At 37.6% G+C, this 27,836-nt stretch overlaps 1 protein-coding gene and 1 long non-coding RNA gene across 3 annotated transcripts; both read right to left on the reverse strand.

The window, feature by feature from the left end:
* Nucleotides 1-1,096: 1,096 nt before the first annotated feature.
* LOC148970648 (uncharacterized) lies at nucleotides 1,097-3,865 on the reverse strand. Its single transcript, XR_016148155.1, has 3 exons — nucleotides 2,017-3,865; nucleotides 1,776-1,890; nucleotides 1,097-1,190 (listed from the first exon to the last, which is right to left on the reverse strand). It is a non-coding gene; the product is annotated as an uncharacterized LOC148970648 (long non-coding RNA).
* Nucleotides 3,866-7,139: 3,274 nt separating this feature from the next.
* On the reverse strand, nucleotides 7,140-27,108 carry ctnnbip1 (catenin, beta interacting protein 1). Of its 2 annotated transcripts, none has more exons than XM_039652830.2 (4): nucleotides 26,950-27,108; nucleotides 19,787-19,904; nucleotides 19,282-19,372; nucleotides 7,140-8,951 (listed from the first exon to the last, which is right to left on the reverse strand). In XM_039652830.2, the coding sequence occupies exons 2-4, from the start codon at nucleotides 19,880-19,882 to the stop codon at nucleotides 8,893-8,895; spliced, it is 246 nt and encodes an 81-aa protein (XP_039508764.1). In that variant the 5' UTR covers nucleotides 19,883-19,904; nucleotides 26,950-27,108; the 3' UTR covers nucleotides 7,140-8,892. The 2 variants fall into 2 exon arrangements, with proteins under 2 accessions (XP_039508764.1, XP_039508763.1); XM_039652829.2 differs by having other exon boundaries at nucleotides 19,787-19,901; nucleotides 26,950-27,090.
* Nucleotides 27,109-27,836: the final 728 nt, after the last annotated feature.

The following is a 27,836-nucleotide window of genomic DNA, read 5'->3' on the forward strand; positions in this document are numbered from 1 at the left end:
AAAGAAAAACAAATTTATAGCCAGGAAGGACAACTGTGGTACAAAAACACCCAGGAGAGATGCTGTACCCAATTACCTCTATGCAACAGCAAAGTGCACACTGGGACTGCCAAAATCCGAAGGTGATACAATAAAGAATGTGTTTGTCTCATTTCCTTCAAGACAAACTTTCTAACCTTTGACTCATAATGCAAGGCTAAGAAAAAACACCACTAATGGTCAACAGCACAGGCAGAGATGCACCATTATTTACTCAGGAGAAGGTGCAAATGGCCAGCTGGATCAATTATTTACCCATCGACAAGATACAAGGATTCAAAGAGGCTGTGTTCATCCTATGCCAAAAACGTCTATGGCACAAGAATGCAACAAGAAAGCATTTTGGAGGAAGCTGTCAGATAGAGTTCAGCCGCACAGTGTCTGTGCCCAGCAGGAGATCATCAGCCAAGAGTCAAAAGAACAGCGGGTTTCCCGGCGGTCGCTGCCTGTTGAGTGATAGATACTTTGCCAGGCTATGCTGAGTCTGCTGAGTCACTGCATGCCCGTCCTATAACCTCACCAGAGGAAGGCCTAATTAACTGTCTCTGCTGATCTAAGGTCAGTTCTACCTGTTAGACCAATGTGATGTATACCTGACTGATAACAGAGTTGCTGATTCTAGTTCAGTCGACAGAAATCCATGTCGTATCACGCTGTCCAGAGCCATATATTGAGACGCTGTCAATCTACAAGAGGTAGAGGCATTCTCCGCCGTGGTCACTTAAAAGTTAGAGCTAGACATATGCATTTTGACAATCCACTAATTTAATCAAAAGTAATTAAAAGTAGAAGGAGTAGGTATAGCTACTTACTCTGAACTGCTCCGGTCTATTTTACTTGTAGTTCGTATTTACCTTATATAGTCTAAATCAAATGCTGGACTCTATTGTGTTTATTTACATTCAAAGGCAGGGTATAAGTGATTTGTTCCAGAAACATTTTTTGTCATGCTAGTTTAAAGTCTCTTCACATCATAATAGCAATCACTATAGTGTCTAAATGTATTTTTATGTATGTATATGCCTTGTCTGTGGAAGGTGTAATGTTAGTAGCCTACCATAAAATGTTCATACTGTAATTTGGAAGAGATGGAATCCTGTGATGTTATAGAGAGCCAAAGTCCCTCCCCTTCCGGTCGACCACCATGGGACCTTATTTCGGAAAAATATTGTATGGTAGTCAATGGCGAGACACAACAAATATTTTAATCTCGTTTGAATTGTGCCCTGAATTACACATATGATGTTTGTCAATTTAAAAGATACATTTTTGCAGTTTGGTGTGAAACCGTTGAGGTATAAGACTGTGAAAATACGAAAACAAAGACTACAAACCCCAAAGGCGCACATTTTCTTTCAATGAATGAAGCTAACTTTACTGAGGCTAATGTCTGTCATTGTTTCTATAGTCTTACGTTATAATCGTAATGTTACGACGTCATACTTAAGTGTTTTGTACCAGACTGCACACACACACACACGAGCAGCGGATCTCACTCGTTGTTTTGCTTCCCGGGAGACATAGTTCATTGAGCGATTTTCACATAAAACTAAATGTTACTCTTCTGTTTTATAACAAACTGCGACGTTTTTGACTTTCCGAATTATCTTTTGAATTGGCAAACATCATATGTGTAATTCAGGCCACAGTTCAGACGGAATAAAAAGATAAGTTGTCTCTCGCTATTGACTACCAGTCATATTTTTGAAATGAATTATTGATATGTTTTAGCTTACCTCAAGGACATCCAAGATGTAGGCGTCTTTGTTTCCACAGTATTTTCAATTTTGATATTTTTAGGTCAAACCGCTGTTGTCTGTCAGTCATATAATGGAAGTCTATGGGGATCTCCTAAAAGAGCATGCACAGAGAAGTCCATATTAAACATGATTCGTAAATGTAAGTACACATTGATGGCCTAAAACACGAAACGAGCGGTTTGTGCGAGAAAACGAACAGTATTTATGTCGTTATTACCTCTTGTAATCACAGTCACGTCCAAGTGACTTGAAGGCACGGGCGTTTCGGTCTGCGCATGCGCCGGAAGTGATCTCTTGCGCGTGTACATCACTCATTGTTTACAGAGATTTCGAAAGTTTTACCTTTCACTGTGAAGATCTAAACATATTTAGATACCCTCAAGGAGCCACAAAGAAGAAACATGATCCCATAAAGAGAAATCCCATGCACCTCTTAATTTCTGAGTGCTGTGATGTGCTTATCTTGTTTATCCGACCAAGTATTTTAATCCATGTAAGAGCACAGGTTACATTTAGTCATCTTGACAGACACTGATGGCATAACACGATCTTCTTATGTGCCTGGAGCTCCAAATGTTCAAGACTATATAAAGACTGCCTAGTAACACACACACCGCATCTTATAATAGCAGTATATGTGTGATCTTCTAACATATACACCTATCAGCTCATATTAATGAGGATATCTCGTGTTATGCTGGATCCGTCAACATGCATTACCATAGCTGATCGTGCCGAAGTGTGTCTCTGTGGAGATCCTGGAACAAAAATTCAGGTTAATAAAAAACTCAAGTCTGACTGCTGCATAATTAGCATGCAATCTGCTGTATCTATGGTAACTGCAGAGACAAGCTAAATGAGATGTTACTGGCCCTGACAAATATCAACACATTCTTTTTTATTACTGCTCACATTAGCGATAGAACTGATATGGGTGAAGTTTTCAATGGAAACTTTGTTTTATGTGGCCATATGGGCAATAACTTCTATATATTTCCTGTCCACTGTTTTTCCTATTTTTCAATTAAATGCATATTTCCCACGCACATATCAAACCTCCAGTGGAGGTAGGAGGACATCCTGATGGCAAAAACACAGACGGGTGTATGAGAAGGCCATAGGTGAACAGGACTCATTTTAAAAACACCAGGAATGATGGACACCATCCTGAATGCTTCATATAACTGCTTATATTATCTGTATATAAATAGGATGTGCTAAAATGAGCCTGAAATGGCATGATCTCATGTGTGCGTCACTTCTGTGACAATTTCTAAATTGGTCAGTGTCAAAAAAAAAAAAATTGGAAAGCCGTTTCAAAGCATGTCTGTACATCACGTGCACAGTTGCTGCTGAATGAGGATAAATAAACCTTGTAAAATAATCATTTAAATAGGCCAAATCTATTGTAATATCATTATTTCTATATGACAAAAAGAAAACTGATAACTGAAATCAAATAGATATCATTAATTGAATGCAGCCTAATGATTATGTAAAAAGAGTCACGTTTTCCTTATAATTACTGATAGAAGAAAAATAACTTATGCAGCAGATGGTCGGTCTAATTTGCTCTTTGTGATCTGGCACAAATGAATGTAGACTTCTTTGGTGGAGTGAGATGAGACGCACACAGGATTAATCAATCAGTATGGGTTAAATTCTGGATACTCATTTAAACAGAGAGCAGTTTGAGGACAGGAGCTTCAGAGTGAAAAAACAGTGGCTCTCCACCCACATATGACTCATTAATATCAGCCAAATCTGTAAAGTATATGGCTGAAAACAATGAAGAGGCGTGCAGGAAGAGGACAGAATGAAAGAAGCAATGTTTAACTCATCACAGAAAGCTTCTGATGTGGTTTACTTGTGTTACTTATAATAAATGCATTACGAGTAAGGCATATGATGTAATCAGATTACTTTTTCAAGTAACTAATTAAAGCATTACTTTAAAATTTTCAACAAAATATCTGAATTAACTTCAAGTTACTTGGTTTTCCATTACTGACTGAAAGCATATTTTAAATTATACATGTATTTAATCCAACTTTATTAAGCTTCGCCTTTGCTACTGACCTTTGATGGTGCAATACTAATAAGCAAAAATGACATTAAACATCACATTTGTCACTAAACTCAAGAGATTATTCGATTTTGGACGTGTTGAAATTTATTTAATTTAATTTTATCTTTTAATTAATTTTTGGTATGTTTTAGCTTACCTCAAGGGCATCCAAGATGTAGGTGTCTTTGTTTCCTCAATATTTTCAATTTTGATATTTTTAGGTCAAACCGTTCTTGTCTGTCAGTCATATAATGGAGGTTTATGGGGTCCACCTCAAAGAGCATGCACAGAGAAGTCCAAATGAAATGATTTAATGACTTGTAAGTACACTTGGCCTAAGACACGAAATGAGCGGTTTGTGTGAGAAAACGAACAGTATTTATATCGTTTTTACCTTTTGTAATCACAGCCACGTCCAAGTGATCTGAAGGCATGGGTGCTTCGCAGACAGAAGCGCCCTCAGAGTACTTGGACGTGACTGTGATTACAAAAGTGATATAAATACGGTTCGTTTTCTCGCACAAACTGCTCGTTTCGCATCTTAGGCCATCAAGGTGTTCTTACATTTACGAGTCATTAAATCATGTTTAATTTGGACTTCTCTGTGCATACTCTTTGAGGTGGACCCCATAAACCTCCATTATATGACTGATAGACAACAACGGTTTGACCTAAAAATATCAAAATTGAAAATACTGTGGAAACAAAGACACCTGGATGCCCTTGAGGTAAGCTAAAACATATCAAAAATTAATTTCAAAGTGAACTATCCCTTTAATATTAGCGCTGTCTGGATATCAGTGTTAACATATTAGCCGGAGTCTGGAATAGTCTGAACATGTCAGCGTTTTCACATAGTCTGAAAGTGTCTTTGAATTAAGTGGTGCAGTTATTGCCAGAAGGTGATTATTCAGCTAACATGTTGAATCCTGCTCTCAACGCAAGCCTAAATAAGCTCAGCCAGTGGACAGAGAATATGACATTTTGCAGTGGGCTCGCTCTAATACATTTTGGAGTGATGGCCTACAAGCTTCCAATGGTTTTGAGAAGATGAACACTTTTATGTAGACCTCGTTAGATTGCAATTTAGCAACTAATATGTGTAATATTTTTCCAACTATGTAATAATATAGTATTACATTTATGATGGGGTTACTGGAGGAACCACTGGCGGTTGAGTTTTTGCATTTGACAGAAGGCAATTATTTCCTCAAGTAGATTTTTACATTTTTTGTACTTTCACAACTTTACTTTTACTTCACTACATACCACACAGTTTCAGGACAGTTTCTAAAGTCGGCCAAAAACCTGGGCACCATTCCGAGAATACAGTGTGCCTTCAAACCATTAGGCAACCTTCAAAACAGACATAAATATTTAAGTTCGCATCCGTCCTTCGCATGAGATGTAAAAACGCAACGCATTCTCATCCTAGGGCGTCATCTAACTGACACTTTCGACCATGCGTCTAAATCCGACGCACATGGCAACCTTTAGTGTCAGTTAGATGACACGGGTAGGTTTAGGTCTGGGGTAGGGTTAGGCCAATAGACCATTTTGCAAGATGTAAACAACACTGGTCCAGAAGCACTTCCTGTTTCAGTTTTTTAACACTACACAAAAGTTGGGATAAAACACAACCAACAGAACATGTAAAACTGAATCAAAAAGTTAAACAACATCTTTAAGATGTTTTCTTTACATGTGAAATAAAGAAAACAGTTACAAACTGAAACAGGAAGTGTTTCTGGACCAGTGTTTACATCTTGGAAAATGGTCTATAGAAGGCGCGTCTCATATTGACGCTAAAGGGTGCCATGTGCATCGGATGTTGACGCATTGTCAAAAGCGTCAGTTAGATGACGTCCTTGGGATGAGAACAGGCTGAAAATCGAGGTCCTGACTCTCTGTGGTTATTAAAAATCCCATGGCATTTCTCGAAAGAGTAGGGGTGTAACCCCGGTGCCCTGGCCACATTCCACACATTGGCCCTTGCCAATCATGGCCTCCTAATAATCCCCATCCACTGAATTGGCTCTATCACTCTCGCACTGGCGCCATTGCACTGTGTGGCTACCGGCCCGTCGAATCATCCAATTGGATGCTGCACACTGGTGGTGGTTGAGGAGGGAACCCCTGATATGATTGTAAAGCACTTTGGGTGTACAGTAGTACATATGAAAGCGCTTATATACTGTAAATGCCTCATTCATTCATTCAAGTTGCTTTAGGGCTTCATATTTCACAAATCTGAGATGCACGCACAGTTTCAGAAAGAAGGGACCCACTGAGGGGTAATCCACTTTGCATCTAATGGATCTGGGATAGGAACACATTCATCTAGTCAGGTGAGGGAGCTGTGTATCAGTGTCATGCTCTGAAAATGGTGATCCAATTGAGGATGATGCATACCCATTTAAATTCCACAGCAGCTGGCGCTTCATTCCCATAGCCAGCCTCCTCTAAATCACAGGATTTGACCATCTGTGGAAGAGAGTGGGAGAAGCACTGAGCAGATGTTGCTTATTATATGGAGAATTCATGTAATCAGAATGGGGAAACATTTTACAGCCTGTATACTGTACCTTCACCTATGGCTTCTAAATACAATACAGTTATATCCGCTAAAGGACAAATTCACTGTAATTCCAGATCACAAATGTTTATTTTTACTTGGAAACGAGATTCCAAAAAAAGTGGGAATCCACTGGAAGGAGACCCCGGGGAAGACCTAGGACACGCTGGAGGGACTATGTCTCCCGGCTGGCCTGGGAACGCCTTGGTGTCCCCCCCGGAAGAGCTGGAGGAAGTGTCTAGGGAGAGGGAAGTCTCTGGATAGATCCCGGCCCCGGATAAGCGGAAGAAGATGGATGGAATCCTTTACAGCGATTTTGAGCCATTCCTCTTGGAACTGGCCAGGTCACTATGTGATGCTGGTGGAAGAAAAACGTTTTCTGACCATCTCCTCCAAAATACCCCAAAGTGGCTAAAAAAATATTCAAAAAATAATATATCACTTATTAAATAGCATATGTATTTACATTTGAAACAATTTTTGCTTATCCATAATCTGTTGTTTCCTTGCTTATGATTTTCTTGTACTGGTATCTTATCAGATCCCAGAGTAGATTCCAAAGGTAAAGTGGAGCAAAATATGCCCTTATTATGAGATTTCCCCTTCAGCTTAGTTCTTATCTCACAGACAACAGTCTTTCATACTTGATTTCAGAACAAATGCCACTGGAAGCAAAAACTTTCAATACAACAGGCAGTTTTCATTTTTCAACTCCTTTAATGGTTCAGTTGGTATAGATTTTGGACGCTTTTAAGTCAAGGGACGAGGCCGACGGCCGTACGGCAAAAAACAACAAAAAACCATTCAATTGAATTGTAAAACAATTTAAAAAAGCAATTCACATTAAATAGTTTAACAGCTCAAGCGAGTAGGGACAACATGCAATGAAGTAAATGAATTAAACGAGAATCCAGAGTGACATTCATATGGTTGCAAAGCTGAAAGGCAACGAACCCAACCTGAAACGCATGTAAGACACGATTGTATGATTCTGATGTTGAGAAACAATGCATAGACAAAACAAAGATTTACAGTTAAAAGCAACCAGATGCACGATCCTGTCATTGGTGAGATAATGCGTCGGTCACGTGGATAAGTAGCCTTGATGACTGAACACATTCAAATACTTATTGCTGATATTAGCGAGAACTATAAAAGCCATTTCCATAAAAGGACAAAGAGTCGTACATTGAGGCTCTCGTGACCATTACAGAGCTACGTAAACATATACAGCGTAGATCACAATGCAGGCATGCGTCATTTCAAAACACTAGGATACAATAATTATGTTAAGCAAGTTAACAAAACATGAATACGCATTAAATACCGAACATGAATTAATGTTACCAAAAAGGTCAGAGGCCAAAACACAAAATCACATTGAAAAAGTTTGGTTTTCAATGATTAAGTTATCGTGGGACGTTTAGCGCCCTCGGAATTAAAACAAGCTCATATTATTCATCTTCGTCTTCAATTAGATTAGCTAAAAACCTGTTTCACTAGCACCACTGAATCACAGTCAAATATACAATGCCACACACTCCTGTCACGACGCTTAAGGCTGAGATTTCCATTTGACATGTAAATTTGTGGTTTGATTCGTATTAAAACATGCGGTTACAAATCAGAGCTGAAGTTTAAAAAGGGTTTGTGTTTGTCCTCATTTTAAGACATTGAAAAAATAAATAAGGACCTAAGACATTCATTAGATACCTTTAGAAATATTTTACATAAAAACACAGTTGGCACAACTCGTTCACTTTTCTACTTTTTTTCTCACGTTCTGTACAAAAATCTATGAAATTTCACATTAATCCAAACATCGAAAAAAACAGATCATGAAACATCAGGTAATTCGTGTACATCGTTCTGCGAGCGTGTGCTTGTGTATGGGCCTCGGTACCCTCCACACCAACATGAATGTTATTTGGATGAAATTATGATGTGAACAGCTACTAAACAATTCAAAAACCTGAAAATAATAAAGAAAATCTACCTGCATGATCCTGTAGACAGTAAAACAAGAAACTACATACACACAAAAAAGAAAATTGTCTGTAATAACAACCCATGAGGCGATTTATATTTTTTCGTAGTTTGACCAGACAAATGAAGCTCTTGGTCCATTAAGTCTCTCATGGGAACAAATATAAAACGCCATTTTAAGGAAGCATGATTCAAAATGAAAAACAACTTAAAAACCCAAATCAAATATTTACCCGCCAGGACTCTTTCTGACTGGTGTGCTGTAAGTCACCAGGTAGTGCGGCCGCAGGGCCCGATAGTGTAACAGTTAGTGTGAGGGAGAAGAGGGGAATGGGGAAGAGAGGGGAAGTGGGGCAACTGGCATGCAGCAGAGCCCCGCCCCTCTCCCATCTCAGGCTCCGCCCTCTCCATCAGTCAACAGTGTTGTGTTGTGTTCAGCTGTAGTGACTCTGCATGGCGAGGGGTCACTGTCTCCTGTCCTCAGTCTCTGATCTTGAGAAGGCCATCACCACGTCCTCGGCTCCTGGGAAAACAATCAAAACCAGTGATGATAGGATCTGCATCAGACGATAACCGGGTTCAACTGCCCGGTTATTCCATATTCACAGATTATATGCAAAAAAATAAACAACTATTAGGGCTGTCAAACGATTAATCGTGATTAATCGCATCCAAAATAAAAGTTTGTGTTTACATAATATATGTGGGTGCACCGTGTATAATTATTTCATATATATATATATATAAAACACACACATGCTTGTATATATTGTTTTACGGTGCATGTTTTAATCTGGTCACCTTTAACCTTATTATTTATTATCCTCAGGTTAGGTCGAGTAAGTCAAATCTGCACTAAATCATAAGCATTCAAATGGTACTTACAATTTGTTCAGAAGACTTCTCTGTGCTCAGTTCTTGCTTAAGGTTTATTAACAACACTGGTAGACAATTCTTTTGCAATTAGTATAATAGTTATTTATTAAATGTAATATTCCAGAAATAAAAGTTAAAACTAAAACTAATAGAAAAGTTACAAAATAAAGCAAAGTTTAAATCAAAGGTGCAATCAGCTGTGTTTCTGGCGTCGAGAGCGCCAGAAACAACTATCATTCAAGTATACATTTATTTAAAAAATAATATAAATATTTTAAGTAATTATATAAATATTATGGATTTACAGAATTAAAATACTATAAAAAGAAACTCAATTCAAAAATGAAATAAATTCTATAAGAACAATACTTATTTTAAAACAATTTGCACATAGCACTGCCACTCTTCCAGGCTATTATCCTAACAGCTTTATTAGAAAAAGAAAATGTAATCTTCACAACGGAGCAAATTACGTGAGCTCGTCCAATGGCAGCAAACATCATTATAATGGCTGAAGAGCAAACAGTCTGTGTGGCGTGTAATTAAACTCAGACAATGCCTTACAAACATTAAAGAAATCTAGGGCTGTGCAGTATACAGCAAACTATTTGTTTAAAGAATACGTAAAACATGCACAAAAACTGTTGTGTACTCTATACAAAGTTCCACGTCTCAGAAATCTGCTTTTTGTTTGTTTTTTACCCAAAGTAAAGATTGTTTTAATTAATGAAATTACTTATAACAAAAGGAGAAAAAAATGTGTATTAAGCATGGGTTCCCAGTGAACGTCTGTACTGCTGAAAATGTATACCTTGAGTGCGATAAAAGCGTCTACCAAATGCATAAATGTAAATGTATTGTGGAAAACCGTACCCAGTGTGCTCTTGGTCAATGCAGTGAGGGTCATGTATTCAGTACAGAAAGTTTGTATTATTTCGAACAGAGCCAAGGTATCTAAAGTCTGAAATCTGTAAAGATAAGCCTTCTTTTAACAGCACTGACCCCACTGACCTCAAATCAATACTACACAATCATACATTCATACAGCAGATGCCCTGATGAGAACTGTGGGGATGGATGTTCACAGTATATCATAATGATCCCATTCATAACAGTTCAAGTAGATCACATTCATTTGTATTGAGAGCCGATACATATAGAGCTCAGTTTGTGTTCACATCAACAGCTTAACGTCAGGGTCAAATCAGCATCTGTTTTTGCAGCATGTGGCATGAGACACACTACACCCACATTACCAACCACTGCTTAGGATTTACTTTCTGTGCCGCACCGATAAGAAATGCAACTAAAAGCCTCTAAAAACCAAATCTACTACTGTCCATATCTGAAATACGAGAGACCCGTGAGTGAGCCAAAACAAACACTGCAAGAGATGTCCTTTAAAGACAAAAATGGAACCGGTGGATAGCAGGAAGTCGGAGCCGCTTTTAAAAAAAGCAACGAGAGCGTTTGTGATTTCAGTCAGGTTCGGGCCAAGTCTTATCAAGGGAAGGCTCTAATCAATTCCAATCCTGAATTAACGATCCCGCCCGGGGACGGAAAACAAACCCCTGCAAACCAGGCAAACAGGATTTGTAGGTCCAGCTGTCCCTAGATGAACAAGGATTTATAACAATACCACAAATGTGTAAACAGTAGTAAATAAACTGCAAAACGTGAGCTCTGTCCTGATTATTTTAGGTCAGATGGACGTTTGAAGGTCAAAGGCAGTTTTCTGCACAGAGGAAGGGCTGATGTAGTCCAATATCATATGTTTTGCAACCCAGATATGGACATCTTGTGTTTTGACTGACCTAGCTGGAGCTTAATAAGCAGAAAGCAGAATGTCAGCATGCTAATTTCCTCAAATCAGACACTCCAGTCCACAGCCTCAAACTAAAATGGCCAGTTGTATTCTCCAGGACTTACACAGAAGAAACCCATTCAACATCAAAAGTACCATTTTACCTTACTAAAGGTCTGTATTTTGGTGAAATACTTTGAATTTCCTAGGCATTATTTAGGATATTTTATCCAACTTAACCATACAAAAAAATATATGCTAAAAAGTATTGCACTGAAAACGGCATTGTAATACAACCTCTAAGTCCGTTTTATGTGTTTATTGGCCTATAACTTTAATACTCAAATGAAAATACTCTTTAAAACAGTCTTGTTAAGCATGGAGAACAGTGACTCTTCATCTTTTTTGATTAAAACAAATCAAGAACATTAGCACACATTAGAGAGACGGTGAATTTGATCCACACAGCTTCAGACAAGTATAACACCTTACTGAAAAGACTGAAGCTTCACACCCTGTTCACAATTTGTACGTCATCTAATTCTACTGAAAACGGGTCTAGTTTCTAAATGAATAAAACAAATTCTCTCATTATAAAACGTGCAATGTTTTAAATGATAGTCACAGAATCAGTGTTATACTTTTCAGGGAAATGTCTCTGCATAATAAGCTGGAATAGGAAAGAAAATGTAACATCCACATGACACATCAACTCAAAAAATAGAAAAGTGTAAGGACAGCAAACATGATGCAAACCAAATAAAACCCAACTGTGATGATGAAAATGAGACTGATGCTGAGTACTGAGACTACTTAACCATCAAGTCTTTGATCCTGTATCATCTTTACTGTTGCATAACGCTTGCGTAACGGCCTGATCATGATCAAGGACGAAGCTTTATAACAACTGACAGGCTACTCTCAATATCCTCACAGTTAAACTAAAAGTGCGTTTAAGCGGAAGGAGGATGGACAGACAGTGGAGGAAAATATCCCTCTCCATCTTCCGCCTGCCTTCGTTAGGATCTCGCCACTCCCTGCGACACACGCTGTGTCAGGATCACAAGCCAACGCGCCGCAGACGTCAGAACCCTCATGAGCCGTCGCCTAGCAACAGCTCAGATTGCATCACAATCCAGCAGGCAGCAAACACCTATGAACAAACAGCATCACATCCCTGTATCACTGCCTCTCTCCAATACTAATCCATTATCATATCACAAAACACCTGTGGTCTATGATACAGAAGGGATGGTGCTTTATTTGTGAAGGTGAAATCTAGTTTCATTAGACGAACAAGCTCTAAATATAGGAACTTAACCTAGATACCTCGATAAAAAGTTGTACACAAATACAAATGAATAAAAACAAAAACAATCACAGTAAATAGATTGTGATGAAAGCTGTTTTATGAAGGGGGTTGTCTGCCATTGTAATGTAAAAACATTAAACTGAAATATCGACCAAAAGTAAAAACTAAATACGAAACAATTAATAAACTACTTCTACAATGGGATTAAACACTAAATTATTATGTGGACCTTCAAATCAAAGTCAAAGTATGATTAGAGGTTATTTTCTAAATCTTAACCTGTTACTATTTTCCTTATAGTAAGTCTGTCACCTATGAATCATCTGATAATAGCAATATAATGACAGCAGACAGGGTACTCTTCTGATTCAAAGATGAGGAGCTGTGATAGCAGGCATTAGAAGTGTGCTTAAACATGGCTAGCAGTGAGTGTGTGGGACTGACACACAACTACACATACACCCCCATACACCCCCCATCATTCTGTTTGGATCACAACACTTCTACATCTACAAAAACTCAAAAGTAGCCAAAAGTTGACTCACGGTCCCAGACATCCCTCTAAAGTTTCATTTCCATTTCAGTGCTAGAGATCTAGCAGTCAAATTAGCTTTAGTAGCCTAGTGCTCGCACGCACAAATAGTATTATATAATGAATTGGAAATCATAGTGTACTTTTTTAACCAGTTCATCTACAGTATACTGGTATTTCCGTTACCAATGTCAGGAATGCAGTAACAGTGTTTACTCATTTAGCCCTAAAATCATTATTGTTTATATATTATAATGTATTATTTTTTAAATTATATTTATTTTTTAAATTATATTTATTTATTAAACAATACAGTATATTATTATGCATATATATATATATATAAATGCGTAATAATATACTGTATTATTTAATAAATAAATATAATTAAAAAATAATAATACATTATTATTACTGTTAAATAATAATAATAAAAATAATACATTATTATTACGGTTACTTTCTCCCTTCCAAATGCCAGTGTAATTTCTTTAAAGCAGGCTCTGTGGCTCATTAATTTGCTTATCGGGGGAAATAGACATTTAGACTATCACTACTGCAATTAGAAACGGGTCACAATCTGCTACAGCAGAAGAGGATAATGATGTGAACAGCAGGACGGCGACAGGCCTGTTTAATAACATCTACTGCAATATTATGCTGTGCAAGTGGACCACCTAAAAACACTTTTTCACAGCTGGCAAACAAACCGATTGTAGTTACAATGAACGAAAAATTGACGGATTTAGGCTGGGCTTAAAATACCAGAGCCTGAGAGGAAATTTTTTACCCTCTTTAATTTTAGCGATGTAGCAAAAGTAATCAATTCAAACACTCATTAAATCTATAAAATAAAAAAATGGCTTGTAGTTTGCACACACTATGAGAAAATGATGTTTTCTGTGTGATTTGAGCAATGACTCATTGGTTTAGTGCTAAAGGGTCTTAAGAGCACTCTCTGTGTCGCATCAGTCCACTGATGCAGTGCAGTCTGGGATTATTCTGTCTGAGGATTATACCAGCAGACACAAGACAAAAGACTGTTGACTCGGCTGTGTCAGTCTAAAAGATGGATAATACACAACTAACTAATGCATAGCTTTGAACTTTTCTTAAAAAGAGCAGGGACTTAGACAACAAAGACAATAAAAGCTTGTAAATGAGGATGTAAAAGAGCAGCTTCCTTTCAAACGCTTTGTCACACAGACAGGACCAAATGAGTGAGTGTGGTGTTCTCACACCATCCGTCTGTAATTAACAATCCAGCTTGACTGAAGGTCCCCTAATGAGGCCTGTTCCACTCCCTCATCCACACACCACCACGAAGCCCTTGTCCACCCCGCTCGACACTCAATGCCATCGCCATGGAAACTGCCTACTGTACTCACTTTGTTGTTCAGTTCCCAAGGCATCCACAAAAGGGGCGGTAGGCTCTCTCACAGCCTCATTGTCGGCTTTCAGCCAATGATGAGGATCAATCAGAGACAGGCCTGCCACTCGTGCTTCTTTTGGATCCAAATGATCAAGTTACCTTTCATCTAATATGTATATAAAAGTAAATTATTAGAAGAATGAAAATTGTAGCCTATGAACAGGACACCAAATTCACATATTCGCCTAATTATTGCATAAATAAAGAGTTGCCTGATCATTTTATCTATTTCTTCAGGCCTGTTAATGAGTCTGCTTGGTATGGTATAAAGCTTTAAACTGCACGAACTCTCAACGTTCTCCTACGCCCATCATCCTCCCCCAGACACCACCATCCAATTTCATCCTCTAAACTTCAAGGCCTTAGATGAGATTAAAGTTGCACTACAAAATTCAGAATATGCGTCTATGGTAATTAGCCAATTAGATGGTCCCAAATGCAAATTTGTTTAATCCGTAGACTAGTAAACAGGGAAAGTAACAGGTTTGGAGCATTTGAAGGAGTAAACATACCAGGTTTGTAAACAACTGAGTGCAAAACTTACTGTTGCAATGCTTGGGTGCGTGGCTGTTGCTATAGAAAAAAAAAAAAGGTACAAAAGCTGTCACTGGGGCTGTACCTTTTCAAAACGGTACACTTTTGTATCCAAAGGCTACATATTGGTACCTTAGTGGTACATATTAGCACCTAAAATGTGCATATTAGCACCTGAAATGTACATATTATCTCATGAAATGGATATATTAGCACCTAAAATGTACATATTAACACCTAAAATGTACATATTACCACCTAAAATGGACATATTCGCTCATGAAATTGACATATGAGCACCTAAAATGTACATATTAGCACATAAATGTACATATTATCACCTAAAATGTACATATTAACACCTAAAATTGACATATTACCACCTAAAATGGACATATTTGCTCATGAAATGGACATATGAGCACCTAAAATGTACATATTAGCACCTAATATTATTAGGGATGCACCGAAATGAAAATTCTTGGCCGAAACCGAAAACCGAAAAAGAGGAAACCAAGGCCGAAAACCGAAAACCGAAACACCGAAAGAAATTATGCCAATTATTAGTATCATTGCATTTATGGCTATGACTGTGTACAAACTTAACTAAAATCAAGGCATTGCAATTGCATAAATTAATATAACATTTTCAAAGAATAAATCAATTACAAATTATGCAAATATATATTTAGCACAATGCACAGTATAAAATAAAATTCAAACTAAAATGTTTAACTTGACCCCACTCATGTGTGCACTAAATAATAATCTACTGGCCTGCAGAAAGGTTTTAAAATGAAACGTTCTCTCAAAAACAAAGCCGAGCGCAAACTTCTCATCACATTAGCACCCAGTTTGCATGTCTAAATTAGTTACATTTTAAAAAATTTAGCATACAATATAAAAAGCCTTTTTAAATGAACAATGGTCCATGTTTAATACAAATGTACATTAAACTTAATGAAACATTTTTAGTGAATGTAGAAAATATTTAAGAGAGCATTAATTTAGTTCTATACATGTTCCCATATACATATTTTTTTTGTAATGTCACAAGTAATAATCTCAGGGTTTACTGGGTTTTACATGATTATTTTTGTATTGGTGGTGGAATACTAAAAAATAAACATTGTCATGTATTTATCTGTCTTCTTCTCACCGATTCCTGATGGTTAGAGGACAGTTACTTGAGTCGTCCCCTGTCGTTTCAAGGAATAGTAACAGTTACAACGGAGAGCGCGTCAAGTATAAACGCCTCGACCGTTTGGAGCGGTGCACGCGCTGTTTGTGGAGACTCGCGCTGCCTTGTTTACTTTCGCCTGCCTCCGCAGCGCGAGTCTAATTTATAATTTTTAATTGTTTCCTGCTCTAAACAATGCGTGCCGCCATGACGACGACTCCGGTTCCGAGCGGGTCAAGAGCGGTGCGCGCGCTGTCTGTGGAGACTCGCGCTGCCTTGTTTATACTTTCGCCTGCCTCCGCAGCGCGTGTCTCCACAGACAGCGCGCGCACCGCTCTTGACCCGCTCGGAACCGGAGTCGTCGTCATGGCGGCACGCATTGTTTATAGGTGGATAAACAAGGTTTACGTCTCATCGCGGGTTCAGATACACTGAAATACGTCCACACCGCAGACATGTTGCTTCAGACAAGCACGTGCAGGTCGCGGTTTCTGTTTGCGTCATCACAACATTTCGGCCGTATTGTTTCGGTGATAAAAGTCTTTCGGCCGAAAACCGAAAATGCACTTTTGGGCCATTTTCGGCCGAAAATTTTCGGCGGCCGAATATTCGGTGCATCCCTAAATATTATCACCTAAAATGTACATATTAACACCTAAAATTTACATATTACCACCTAAAATGTACATATTAACACCTAAAATGGACATATTCGCTCATGAAATGGACATATGAGCACCTAAAATGTACATATTAGCTCATAAAATGTGCATATTAGCACCTAAATTGTACATATTAACACTTAAAATGTACATATTAGCACCTAAAATGTACATATTATTACATAAAATGTACATATTAGCACCTCAAATGTACATATTAGCACCTAAAATGAATAGACAAAAGTTTACCTTTTGAAAAGGTACAGCCCCAGTGACAGCTTTTGTACCTTTTTTTCTGAGTGTAAGGTGTACTGGGTAGTAGTTCTGGGAGCTCATCCACAAGTATTTATGTTATATATGGTGTGGATCCCACCTTCATGGTCAGATAATCAAGCAAACGTGTCCAGCTGAGATCAAAACTGACCGCAATAGCACGGTCATGCAAATCCTTTCTCTCTCAAAAAGAGAGAAAGAGAAAAAAACAACACAGAAGTGTTTATTCACATGCGAGAACAATAGCCATTGAGAAAGAGAAATGGTCAGCATCAGTGGTCCGAGTCTATTCAGTATGTTCGTCTGCACACAAACGTGTTACTGTGCCGTCACAGATGAACTCCTATCCTTATACGGTTATTATTAAAGCTACAGTCCGCAGTTTTTATAATGCATGTAGAATTTACTTTTTTGTAAGCATTATCAGAAGCAAATTAAGCCTGCAAAGCTATACTAGACACTGGGTGACTCATTTTCCAAGGTGTTGGAAGCAAACACAGGCTCCTCTGAGACAGCTGGATACGTAAATAATTCATCCAACTGTGCTATAGTCCCTTGAGATGCAGCACTATTTTGCCTGATGTGAAAGGGAAAGCATTAGTGTGAGAGTGTGTAGAGCTAAAGTGCCATCTATATGCACCAATATGCGTTTTCAATAGCATCCACTGTACAAAGCTCCTAGATCACTTATAATTTTCCACAGCTCATGTTGTCCAGAGTTGTTGGTCTAATGAAATTTCCTGGAAAGATGTTTTTGCATTAATTTGTCAGCATTACAATCCAAAAACACATTAAATAACAGTACAACCCATTCTGGAAATGTATGTCCATCCCTCACAGCCTCACTCGTTCGCGTTAAAAATCAAAGACGGCACTGCTGTGAATAAGCCAAATCCTCAGATAGCTGCATTGTGATTGAACTACTACTTTGAACTAAAATAAGTGATTATTACTACTACTAAACACACTCCATTTCACCTCAGCAGACCTCTAGCACACAGATCTTATGCCAGAGAACGAGATGTTACAGTTTCTCTTAATGGAAATGGACTAATCTTGGAGCAGCTCCCCAAACACAATCCTTATGGCCCTTGTCTGTGCATTAAACAAAGGTTATTGTTCTTCATTTCATGTTGTTCATTAAGTCTCTTTCATCTCTGCCTCATTAGACTGCATTTGATAGACAGAGATCGCTTTCATCTTAGGGCTGCCGTTTCCATTTCTTTATTCTAGAAACACATCACATCTTAAAATCACTTACCAACAATCATCTTACAAAGATCATCTGCTTAAAAAGGATTTTGAGCAAGAACAATCCCAGATGTACAATACACATCTATATCCATCTATTGTGTGCTACTGCATTATTTATAAAGATCCTTCCAAATCGAGCACTTTACAACCAGGCTTATATGCATATTTAATGAAAACAAAATGTGTGCTCCACACTTTTCCCCCTGTCAAAAACACATCACATTTTACAGAGCATGTGAACTCTATGACAAGGTGCCCAGTTAATGCGTCATTATAGTGTCATTCTCACTGTAGTACACTGAGTGAAGTTAGATCAACTGATTAGAGATAAAAAACAAAGCAAAATAACATTCCTTGCGTTCAAACTGCCTACTTAAAATATTTATGTCATTCTAGTGCCCCCTTGTGGAACAAGCTACAGCATCACATTCTCCCAATATAAACAAATCTTGCTAATTTTATATATACATAAAGAGACAGACAGACGATAGATAGATAGATAGATAGATAGATAGATAGATAGATAGATAGATAGACTGTAAAAAATATTGTTGGTTTAACTTAGTTGTCTTAATTAACCTAGTTGCCTTCAAATTTTAAGTTGATTGAAATGGAAAAAGTGAGTTAAAACAATGGAGATTGATTGAATCATCAGAAACTCAAAATAATAAGTTATCTGAACTAAATAAATTAATTTAGTTGATTTGACAAAAGAAAAGATGTTGTGATAACAAATCTTGAAAATATTTTTTTTCAGACAGACAGACAGATAGATAGATAAAATCTAATATATGCATTATCTAAAGTCACCATACCCTAGTATTTATGAAATTTTAACAACAACATTTCAAATAATGAACTAAACAATTAGGAAAGGAAAGACAATACTTCTAATCTTTCAATGCTACCTTATAGTGTTAGTGGTTAAGGGTGGAGGTGCGATGTGATGTCATAGGTTTGGTCAGCAGTGTTTAGGCAGTAAATGTTGACTTACCCTGGTCAATAGGGTGCTGTGGCAACTGACTCATCTGGCTATGCACCACGCCTGCATAATTCCTCAGAAATGCTTCCTCATTTGGTGTCAGCTGGAAGGGTGAGGACAAAAAAACAGATTCACATATGGCAATGAAAATCCATTCCAGTGTATAAACTACTCAGATCAGTTCAAAGGAACAATGAAACGATCACCATATTCAAGAAAATGGCTGGTTTCTATATGCTATACTAGCTTATTTTCCATTATTAATCAAATCAAAGCAGGTTTAAAAAAAAATTACCAAAAATTGTGCAGCTGGCGGAAAAATTATATAACCAATGACTTATTTCTTAATGATGTAATTTAATCTGCACAGATACAATCATTACTTGCTCTAATTATTTCTCACAGAACATTCTTTCATTCAGAAATGTCACATTACTTATTTTAAAAAGGAAAGCTATTTCATGTCATCTTTAAAGCACGTCAGAAGATGTCTTATTCTCACTGGTCTGACACTTACATTTGATCCCATTTTCTTGAGCATGAGCAGCACCCGCACCTTCTGCTGGATGTACATCTCCTCAGGAGACTTGCCAGGGGCTTCCTCTCGGTTCATCCCCCCTGCTCCTGACGCACTGCTGAGCAACCGCACACAGAGCAAGAGAGTATTCAATTATTCATACCTCAAATTTACGAGTTGAATACATTCCAGCTTGCGTTTCATACAAAAAAATAGAAGGCCAAAAATTGGGAATTAGATCTAAAATGAACAGCAATGAACATTTCCATAACATCTATTAGGTAACACTTATAAAGTTTCATTAGTTAACTAAATTAGTTAACATGAACTAATAATGAACTGCACTTCTACAACATTTTATTTGATAATTTCAACATTTACTAGGCTAATTCATTATTAAAATTAAAATTTAGTTTTTCTTAGCATTAGTTAATGCACTGTAAAGTAGCATGAACAACAGTGTTTTTATTAACTAACATTAAAAAAGATGAACAAAATACAAATGCAGCAACAAATGTATTGCTAATATTTAGTTCAGGTTAGTTAATACATTCATGTTAACAAATTAAACCTTATTGCAAAGTGTCCGCATTAAATTAAACGCTACAATAGTTATAGAGGGAAAAAACAACAACATTTCTACCAGTACAAAATTACATACCAGCATACATATCTGGCATAAATATCAAACCCATCATAACCTTTGCAGAAAGCTTCTAATTAAGGAGAATGACGGTGTCTGAAGTCTGAACACACTTCAGATCATGGAGCAGGTTGACAGCATCATAAATGGCCCTCGTGCATATTTAATGGCAGATCTAACAGAGCTTTCCCTCGTCTTGCTCACTTCCAGTTCCTAATGACCTATTTTCAAACTTACACTCAATGTGAAACAATTTTGAGGAGGAGAAAAAAAGAACATGATCATAGATGAGAAAGCCACATGCTTAAGCGCAACACTGAATTTTCAAGACGATCTGATGCCTCAAATCTTATTTTCCAGAAAAAGCATCACACAACACAATAAACAAAGAGACAGTCTGTGGTCATATCTAATCCATAATCAATGTGATAATGCATCTCACACTAATGTCATGTGGGAGAAAAAAATGTAATAAAATTCAGACTGGCACTCACAATAAAGCAAAATGAATGACGTGAAATATATTCTGTGGTTTTGTGAATCTGTCAGATTGAATCCTTTGGCGACATCCAGAGCCTGTGATGTCTCACGCCCTCTTATCAGCACAAAGAGCCTCTAATACATGCTGACAGCTTGTTTGATGTGGGGTTAAGCCTATATTTCATTGAAAAGCTGGCTCCGACCCTTCGTTGCACGACAGATACATTTGTCTGGCCTTGACTTTAAGAATGACAGTACCTCCCCATGGCCAATCTGGCGTGTTAACAGCTTACATGTCTGAAGGTAATTAAATGTAAGCCGGGAAAAGCAATGGAGACAGAAAGTGGTATAGAAACAAAATAACTAACCTACATTTCCTTTCACTACAGTCACAGACTCATCAGTCACCAAAGGGCCGTGCCATCAAAAGGGCTTCGTATTCAATAAAGCATGCACTTTATTCTGCTGCGTCTCGCTGGCAGCCGTGGGGGGATGAGGAGTGCAGATGAAAGACACGAGAGCGACCGGAGAGGCAGCTCGGCAGCTCTGTGACACCAGGCACACCTTCAGGGGGAGACCGTTCACTCTCCCTCTCTCGCTTTTGATCATGACTGTCCTTCCTGCTGGAAACCAGACAGCAGGCAGACTCACTGCAGCTCAACTCTGCAGCAAACACCCAAGAAAAGCCTGTGCATTAAAGCACCATTACTTCACCTTTCCAAGACTTGCAAGGTATGAATCTCTAAGAAATGCCCCATATCCTTTCAGGGCTTTAGATCTGTAGCACATCTCAGCTCTGGAACAGGTGTTTTCTCTGAGAAAGTCTGCAGATTTCATAAAATATGTGGAAACACATTATCAAAATCGCTTGTTAATAGCCTGATTTCTATTATCAAGACTTAAGTGATCTAATGGTGTAGGAGAGTTCACCAAGATGTAAATCAAGGCAAATGTGACTGTTTTCCTGTTATTTTATAGGTGCTTTAATCATCTTTATCTCAATAGACACTTTCAATCTGTAAATGACCCATCTCTGGCATTGTATATAGTTCTAATTCAATTTTTTTTTTATTATAACTATTATTATTCATTTTGAGTATCTGTCTCTATTGTGTATATATTGTTATTTGTTATCAATTATGTGTTCCACACTGAAATAATTCAGAGAAAATGGTAATGCTGGTAACCTTGTTTGTAAGAAAAACAATAAAGTATTGGTCAAAAAAATCTTTTGTTAATCAAGCCATGACACAACACAAGGTGACTTAAAAATATAAAATGCACTCAAAAACTCATTTAAAGAAAAGGTTATGGATGCAAAACATTGGAAATCTGACTACATAAATATATACTTATAGACGGCATATAATATTACGGACCTATAACGTTCTGCCAGTTGCTTTAAAAATAAACTGCTCACAATGAAGCTACAATCTATCATTTTACATGCTATGGGGTTCACAAAACTGTGTCCTAAATTGATTTCCCAGACTCAGAGTAAAACATTTATGCCTGTTCTGTTCTTAATATTCTTATTACATTTTAATAAACTTTTGTTATTTATTTATTTATAATTGAATGCAACATCAGCAACATATTATTAGAATAATAAAAGAATATATATATATATATATATATATATATATTGTTTTTTTTTAATAAACATATTTAAATATAAATAATTAAATAAAAAAAATATATACATTTTATTAAACACTGGCATTTTATCACATTAATCTCAAACCCATGTTTGGGAAAACTCTGCTTTAGCACATGTAAATGAGAATAAATATGGAAATCATGTAGGAAATCGCTAGAAGACATAATTAAATATAATTAGTATGAATAACTAATAAGAAAAAACCTATCCCAGAGATTCCACACACACCTCATAAAGCGACAGGCAGCCAGCAAGTTACCTAAATATAATCTTTTTTTTCACAAAGAATCCAAGCGAAAACATCAATCTAATCAGTTTTATTGCGGCCAGATGTCATTTTAGACTTTGCCTGATTTCACAGTGGAAGATGTCAAATCATGTGACGATGGGTCCTTTGGGCTGACAGCTAAATATAGAACACCTCTCCTCTGGTTCAGTCATGACCCAGACTGCACTGAGGCTCAAATTAGTGTCAATTGGTTTCCCACAGTTTAATTCAAATGACAAGATAGAGAAAAGCAGATAAAGTCAAAGCGTTTTAATCTCGGTACGGTCACTGGGAGTTATATCACTGGTGCAAGGTCACACCATTGAGTCAAAGCAACGATACTGCAAAAGATCTGTTCATCTGTGACTCCTGCCACTATCCATGTAGGGAAGGTGCAGAAGCTCTGGAAGGAGATCCACAATCCAGATAGCAGTTCTATTTATAGACTCATCAAGTCATTTGAATCCTCACAAACAGCGTGCAGAGAAAGATTCCTCAATTGTTTGAACATCACATGTGATACCAATCTTTGCATAAGGTCAGTATGAAATATCAGAAGATGCACAACTCCCTACAAAGAGTATGCAAAAAGCAGTGTGTCAAACATTGATGCTCGTGTTGAAATGGGAGCAATTCCCGGCAGCCGTGTTCCAACATCTTAGTGGAAAGCCTTCCCAGAAGAGTGGAAGATATGGGACCAACTCCTTAAGAAATGCAATGCACATGGTTTAGAAATGACGGTCGGTGTGGTGTTTGGGTCTATATACATTTTGGTTTGTAATGAACGAAAAGCAAATCAAATTCCTTCTGTTGACCAGAACTAATCCGGCTCATCAAAATGCCCCCAAAACATAAAAGTTTCAGCTCGTGACTTAAATAATAATACAAAAAACTGCTGTATTTGCAGCCAGAATGTTAACAGTTAGCCACCATCTAAAACACAATTGGCACAAATTGTTTTCCACAGTATACAGATCCCAGGCCACAAAGGATTTTTCTATGGATCTTCTTAAGATGTTACATAACCTTTGCCTGTCAGTGAAAACAGAAGAATTATTAACTGCCAAAACTAATTTAACTTCTGTCAGTGAACATGTCATCCTGACAAGCAACATTTTTTCAGTATTGTTTGAGAGAATTGTGAAGCAACAGAGGGCACTGTCCAAGTATGATCAGTTTTATGGCTCACCGACCCATGACTAAACTGACACCATTTACATGACCAAAAACTAACCAGGCCAATCAGCATCCAGTAAGTCAGGTTATAATTAAATCGACCTGTCCTGACTTTGTTAATCTTCCTCTCCCTAAACTTTCCAGTCTAACTTTGAATAAAATAAAATTTTTTTTACGAAAGTTAGAGGTGATTTTAGCAGAAAATATGGTGTAACTAAATTTGTTTGCCAATATAACCAAAGTACAGACTTTCTATGAAGTCTTGCTTGAGTTGCTTTTGTGCAATGTTTGCCAGCAGATATGATAGGAAACTGCCATTCACATTTACAGCGTGGAAACAATATCTGACAACAATAGAGATGAGGCAGCCAGATGACAAATAACTAGGTCATAACTTATTAGCAATGCATTCAATCCCTGTATATTCAAAATCATACAGAAAATATGTTTTTTAAACCTTTTTTTTAAATTCGCATTTAAAAGGATTACAATTCGGTAATCATTTACTTGCCCTCAAGTTCCAAAACTGTTCAGCAGAAGAAAGAAAGAAACCAATACAGGTTTTCGAACTGCCAAGCCCCAAACTAATTTAACTTCTGTTGATGAACATGCCATCCTGACCAGCAACATTTTTTTTCAGTTTTGTTTGAGAGAATTGTGAAGCAGCAGAGGGCACTGTCCTAGTAAGATCTGTTTTATGGCTCACCAACCCTCAACTAAACTGAAATCCATTTACATGACCAAAAACTAACCGGGCCAATCAGCATCCGGTAAATCAGGTTATAATTAAAGCGTGGAAACAATATTTGACAACAATAGAGATGAGGCAGCCAGATGACGAATAACTAGGTCATAACTTATTAGCAATGCATGCAATCCCTGTATATTCAAAATCATACAGAAAATACGCTTTTAAGCCTTTTTTTTAAATTCGCATTTAAAAGGATCATAGCACCAAGATATTACAAGTAATTTACTCCACCTCAAGTACCAAACCTGTTCAGCAGAAGAAAGAAACCCATACAGGTTTTGGAACAACTTGAGGGTGAGTAAATGATGATGGGTGAACTATCATTTTATGACAGGGGTGAAGTGCTTTAAACCATACTAAAGATTTTGAAAACGTATTTTGTCAATGCATCATCTCACTATTCAAATCAGTCTAGTACAGTATAAGTGTTTCACAAGATGGTTGTTATGCACCAGAGCGCTTGTCATGAATCCCAATACAAAATCCACTGCAGTGAGAAGCTCCCTTTGGGATCACTGCTGCGCCGGCTGTCGGAAATACAGCTACGCGAAATGACAAGACAATTCTCTCCAGAATACGATTTAGGAAAACTTAAACCAAATGGGCTCAAACATTAGGCTATATTTCTACCTGAAATAGGTAGAAAGTCAGCCCTGTCTTCATAGGGTGTGGCTAACCTGTCTGGGATTGAAGATTTAAACCAGGTAGAGGTTCATAACTCAAATCATAACTGCAATTAATACATAAAAAAGAATTTGATATATGTATCTAAAACAGACTTTTCTTTCTTTTAATTAATATTACATTTCCCAAAAAGGACTGAAATTGTTAATAGGTAAAACTAAAAGTTTTGTCTTCAAAGTCAAAGAAAGTGAGCCAAATAGGATTTTGCTAATTGCAAAAGAAAGAATCCACACTTGCAGCCAATAAGGCTGATTTAAGGCTGAATTCCGGCCTTGATCATGTAGGAGCAGGCCTGTAAGGCATATTAGACCCGGCTTGTGTTGTGTCTGACGGGACAGAAAGGAGAGGGGGTAGGGGGATGCCAAGCAACACCAGGGGGGCTGGGCTCCCCAACAACAACCAAAAATGTGTTGAAGCTTGGCTTGGCAGGAGGTCTGAGTCCATGCCTAAGCTTGTAGCTCAAAGGCAGCTGATGATCTCCCTTTGGGACGCAGAGGTTGAGCGGTCCATGAGACGCACCTGCCCCCCACCCTTTACTATAGAGGAGGGCAACCATTTCTCTCGGATTCAAAGAGCTAGAATCCCTCAGGAGAATGTGAAGACTGAATAAAAACAGTTTCACTTCCAAGTTCACAAGTAGCTGGCCCTGCCCTGTCCCGTCAGCTCTCTAAGCCTGGCATAGTTCAAGTGCCCACTACAGGCAGGCTGCCAGTTTCATAGCCGAATGTGAGCCACACTACAGATGACAGATGTATTCTGTATTCACAATGAGTTTAGGGTGTGGGAAGACTAAAAATAGACTATCATTGCCACTAAGACTTGATAAAATGGTAACTTACATGTGACTGAGATTCTTTCTGAACTATGAGTCTGAGATAATCAAACAAACCTATAAAATAAACACAAGAAACACAAGAAAAAAGCACTTTTTTCTCATTAAAAACAAATTGAATCAAAGATATAAACCTCCAATCACAATGAATATTCAAACATATCTGTGCATTCACAGCAGCAGATTCACGAGCTGAAAGCTAGGGCTAAAGGCAATGAATGTAAACAGTGCAACGTGTATAGATAATAAACGACGTCATTAATATGCAAATTAGATTACAATTCGATTTTAAGTATCGGTCTACAGCAGACAGTTCGCGGAGTGGAGTCACTCCAGTTCTCTTCTCTCTTCCTGTGGCAAAACCCGCGCACAAATCGTTCATATATCTTTAAAATGAAGAATGTCAGTCAAACAGGCTTTCTTTTATCTAAGACTATAGTGTTTAAAGGAGAAAAGTTAGTGTGCGTAAGATACAGGATGTGTTTTAATAGGCAAACCGGACAGTGGGGCTGTAACAAAGCCCTGAATGAAGTTCCCACAATTCCCATTCACATACACACACACACACATTAGCTCGCTAGCAACAGCCAAACCGCTTCAATTCTCCCCTCGGTTTTGGGCGTAATTTTTTTCCCATCCAAATCAAACACCTCCGCTTTGATGGCTTACCTCTCCTGGTCCAGGATTCTGTCGTTTTTGTTGTATTTGAGAGCTGTGTTGTGTATAAGGAGGAGTCCTGTTCCGGGGTCACATCCCGACAGTCGGTAGCGCTGGAGTGACTCGAGACCGTAAACGCGCCGCTGCTGAATCAGTCTTCCTGCCGGAGCGCGACGCGACTGTCGCCATTAGAGGGCGCTGTGGCGCTGCCGTGCACTGGGTATATCCGACTAGAGATCAGTGAGCAAGAAAATAAAAGAAAATAAACAAATACTATCCCGCATATTATATTATATTATACTATTATAAAAGCAATAAAAAGTCTGAGAAGTACCTAAGGATCTAAAAAATGTTATCTTTCTGATCTAAAATAAAATATTAAATGTTTCGTTATTATGATATCATATTTGTATTATATTTTATATTATATTAATAAGAGCAATAAAAAGTCATCAAATGCTGAGAACGTGAACAATAAATGTAAAAAAAAAATGGTTTGGAGCCTTGATCTAATGCTGATCTAATTGATGTACCTTTTTTTTTTCACACGTAATCTATATATCATAGCCTTTTGAGGAATAAAACCTATATAACATTAACTGACAGATTATTAACCAGAAATGTAAAAAAAAATTATCACACACATTTTTTAATAGATCATTCTATTTTTCAGTTTTTGAATGATTCCTTTATCTAAAAATCACTGTTGTGACCATGTATTCTGTATTCGACAGCTGTTTTCTTACACAATGTTATCAATTGAGTCCTGTTCTCTTCACACTGGACAAAAGGAAACATGGGACTTTATTTCATCATATATTCTTATGATTGACATAAACCTTACACAGTATATTACCTCATTGATGGCATAATAATATGCTACTATTCAATAACTTGTA

Source organism: Pimephales promelas, chromosome 20 (genome assembly GCF_988280905.1).
Source record: "Pimephales promelas chromosome 20, fPimPro1.hap1.1, whole genome shotgun sequence".
In the NCBI taxonomy this organism is placed as follows: Eukaryota; Metazoa; Chordata; class Actinopteri; order Cypriniformes; family Leuciscidae; genus Pimephales; species Pimephales promelas.

Excerpts from the sequence above, each read along its gene's own strand:
- ctnnbip1 (XM_039652830.2), bottom strand. The coding sequence starts at position 19,882 with ATGAACCGAGAGGAAGCCCCTGGCAAGTCTCCTGAGGAGATGTACATC. Across the intron at positions 19,373-19,786 it reads TCAAGAAAATGGGATCAAAT|CTGACACCAAATGAGGAAGC; the intron begins GTAAGTGTCAGA and ends TCACCCTTCCAG. Across the intron at positions 8,952-19,281 it reads ACAGCACCCTATTGACCAGG|GAGCCGAGGACGTGGTGATG; the intron begins GTAAGTCAACAT and ends TTGTTTTCCCAG.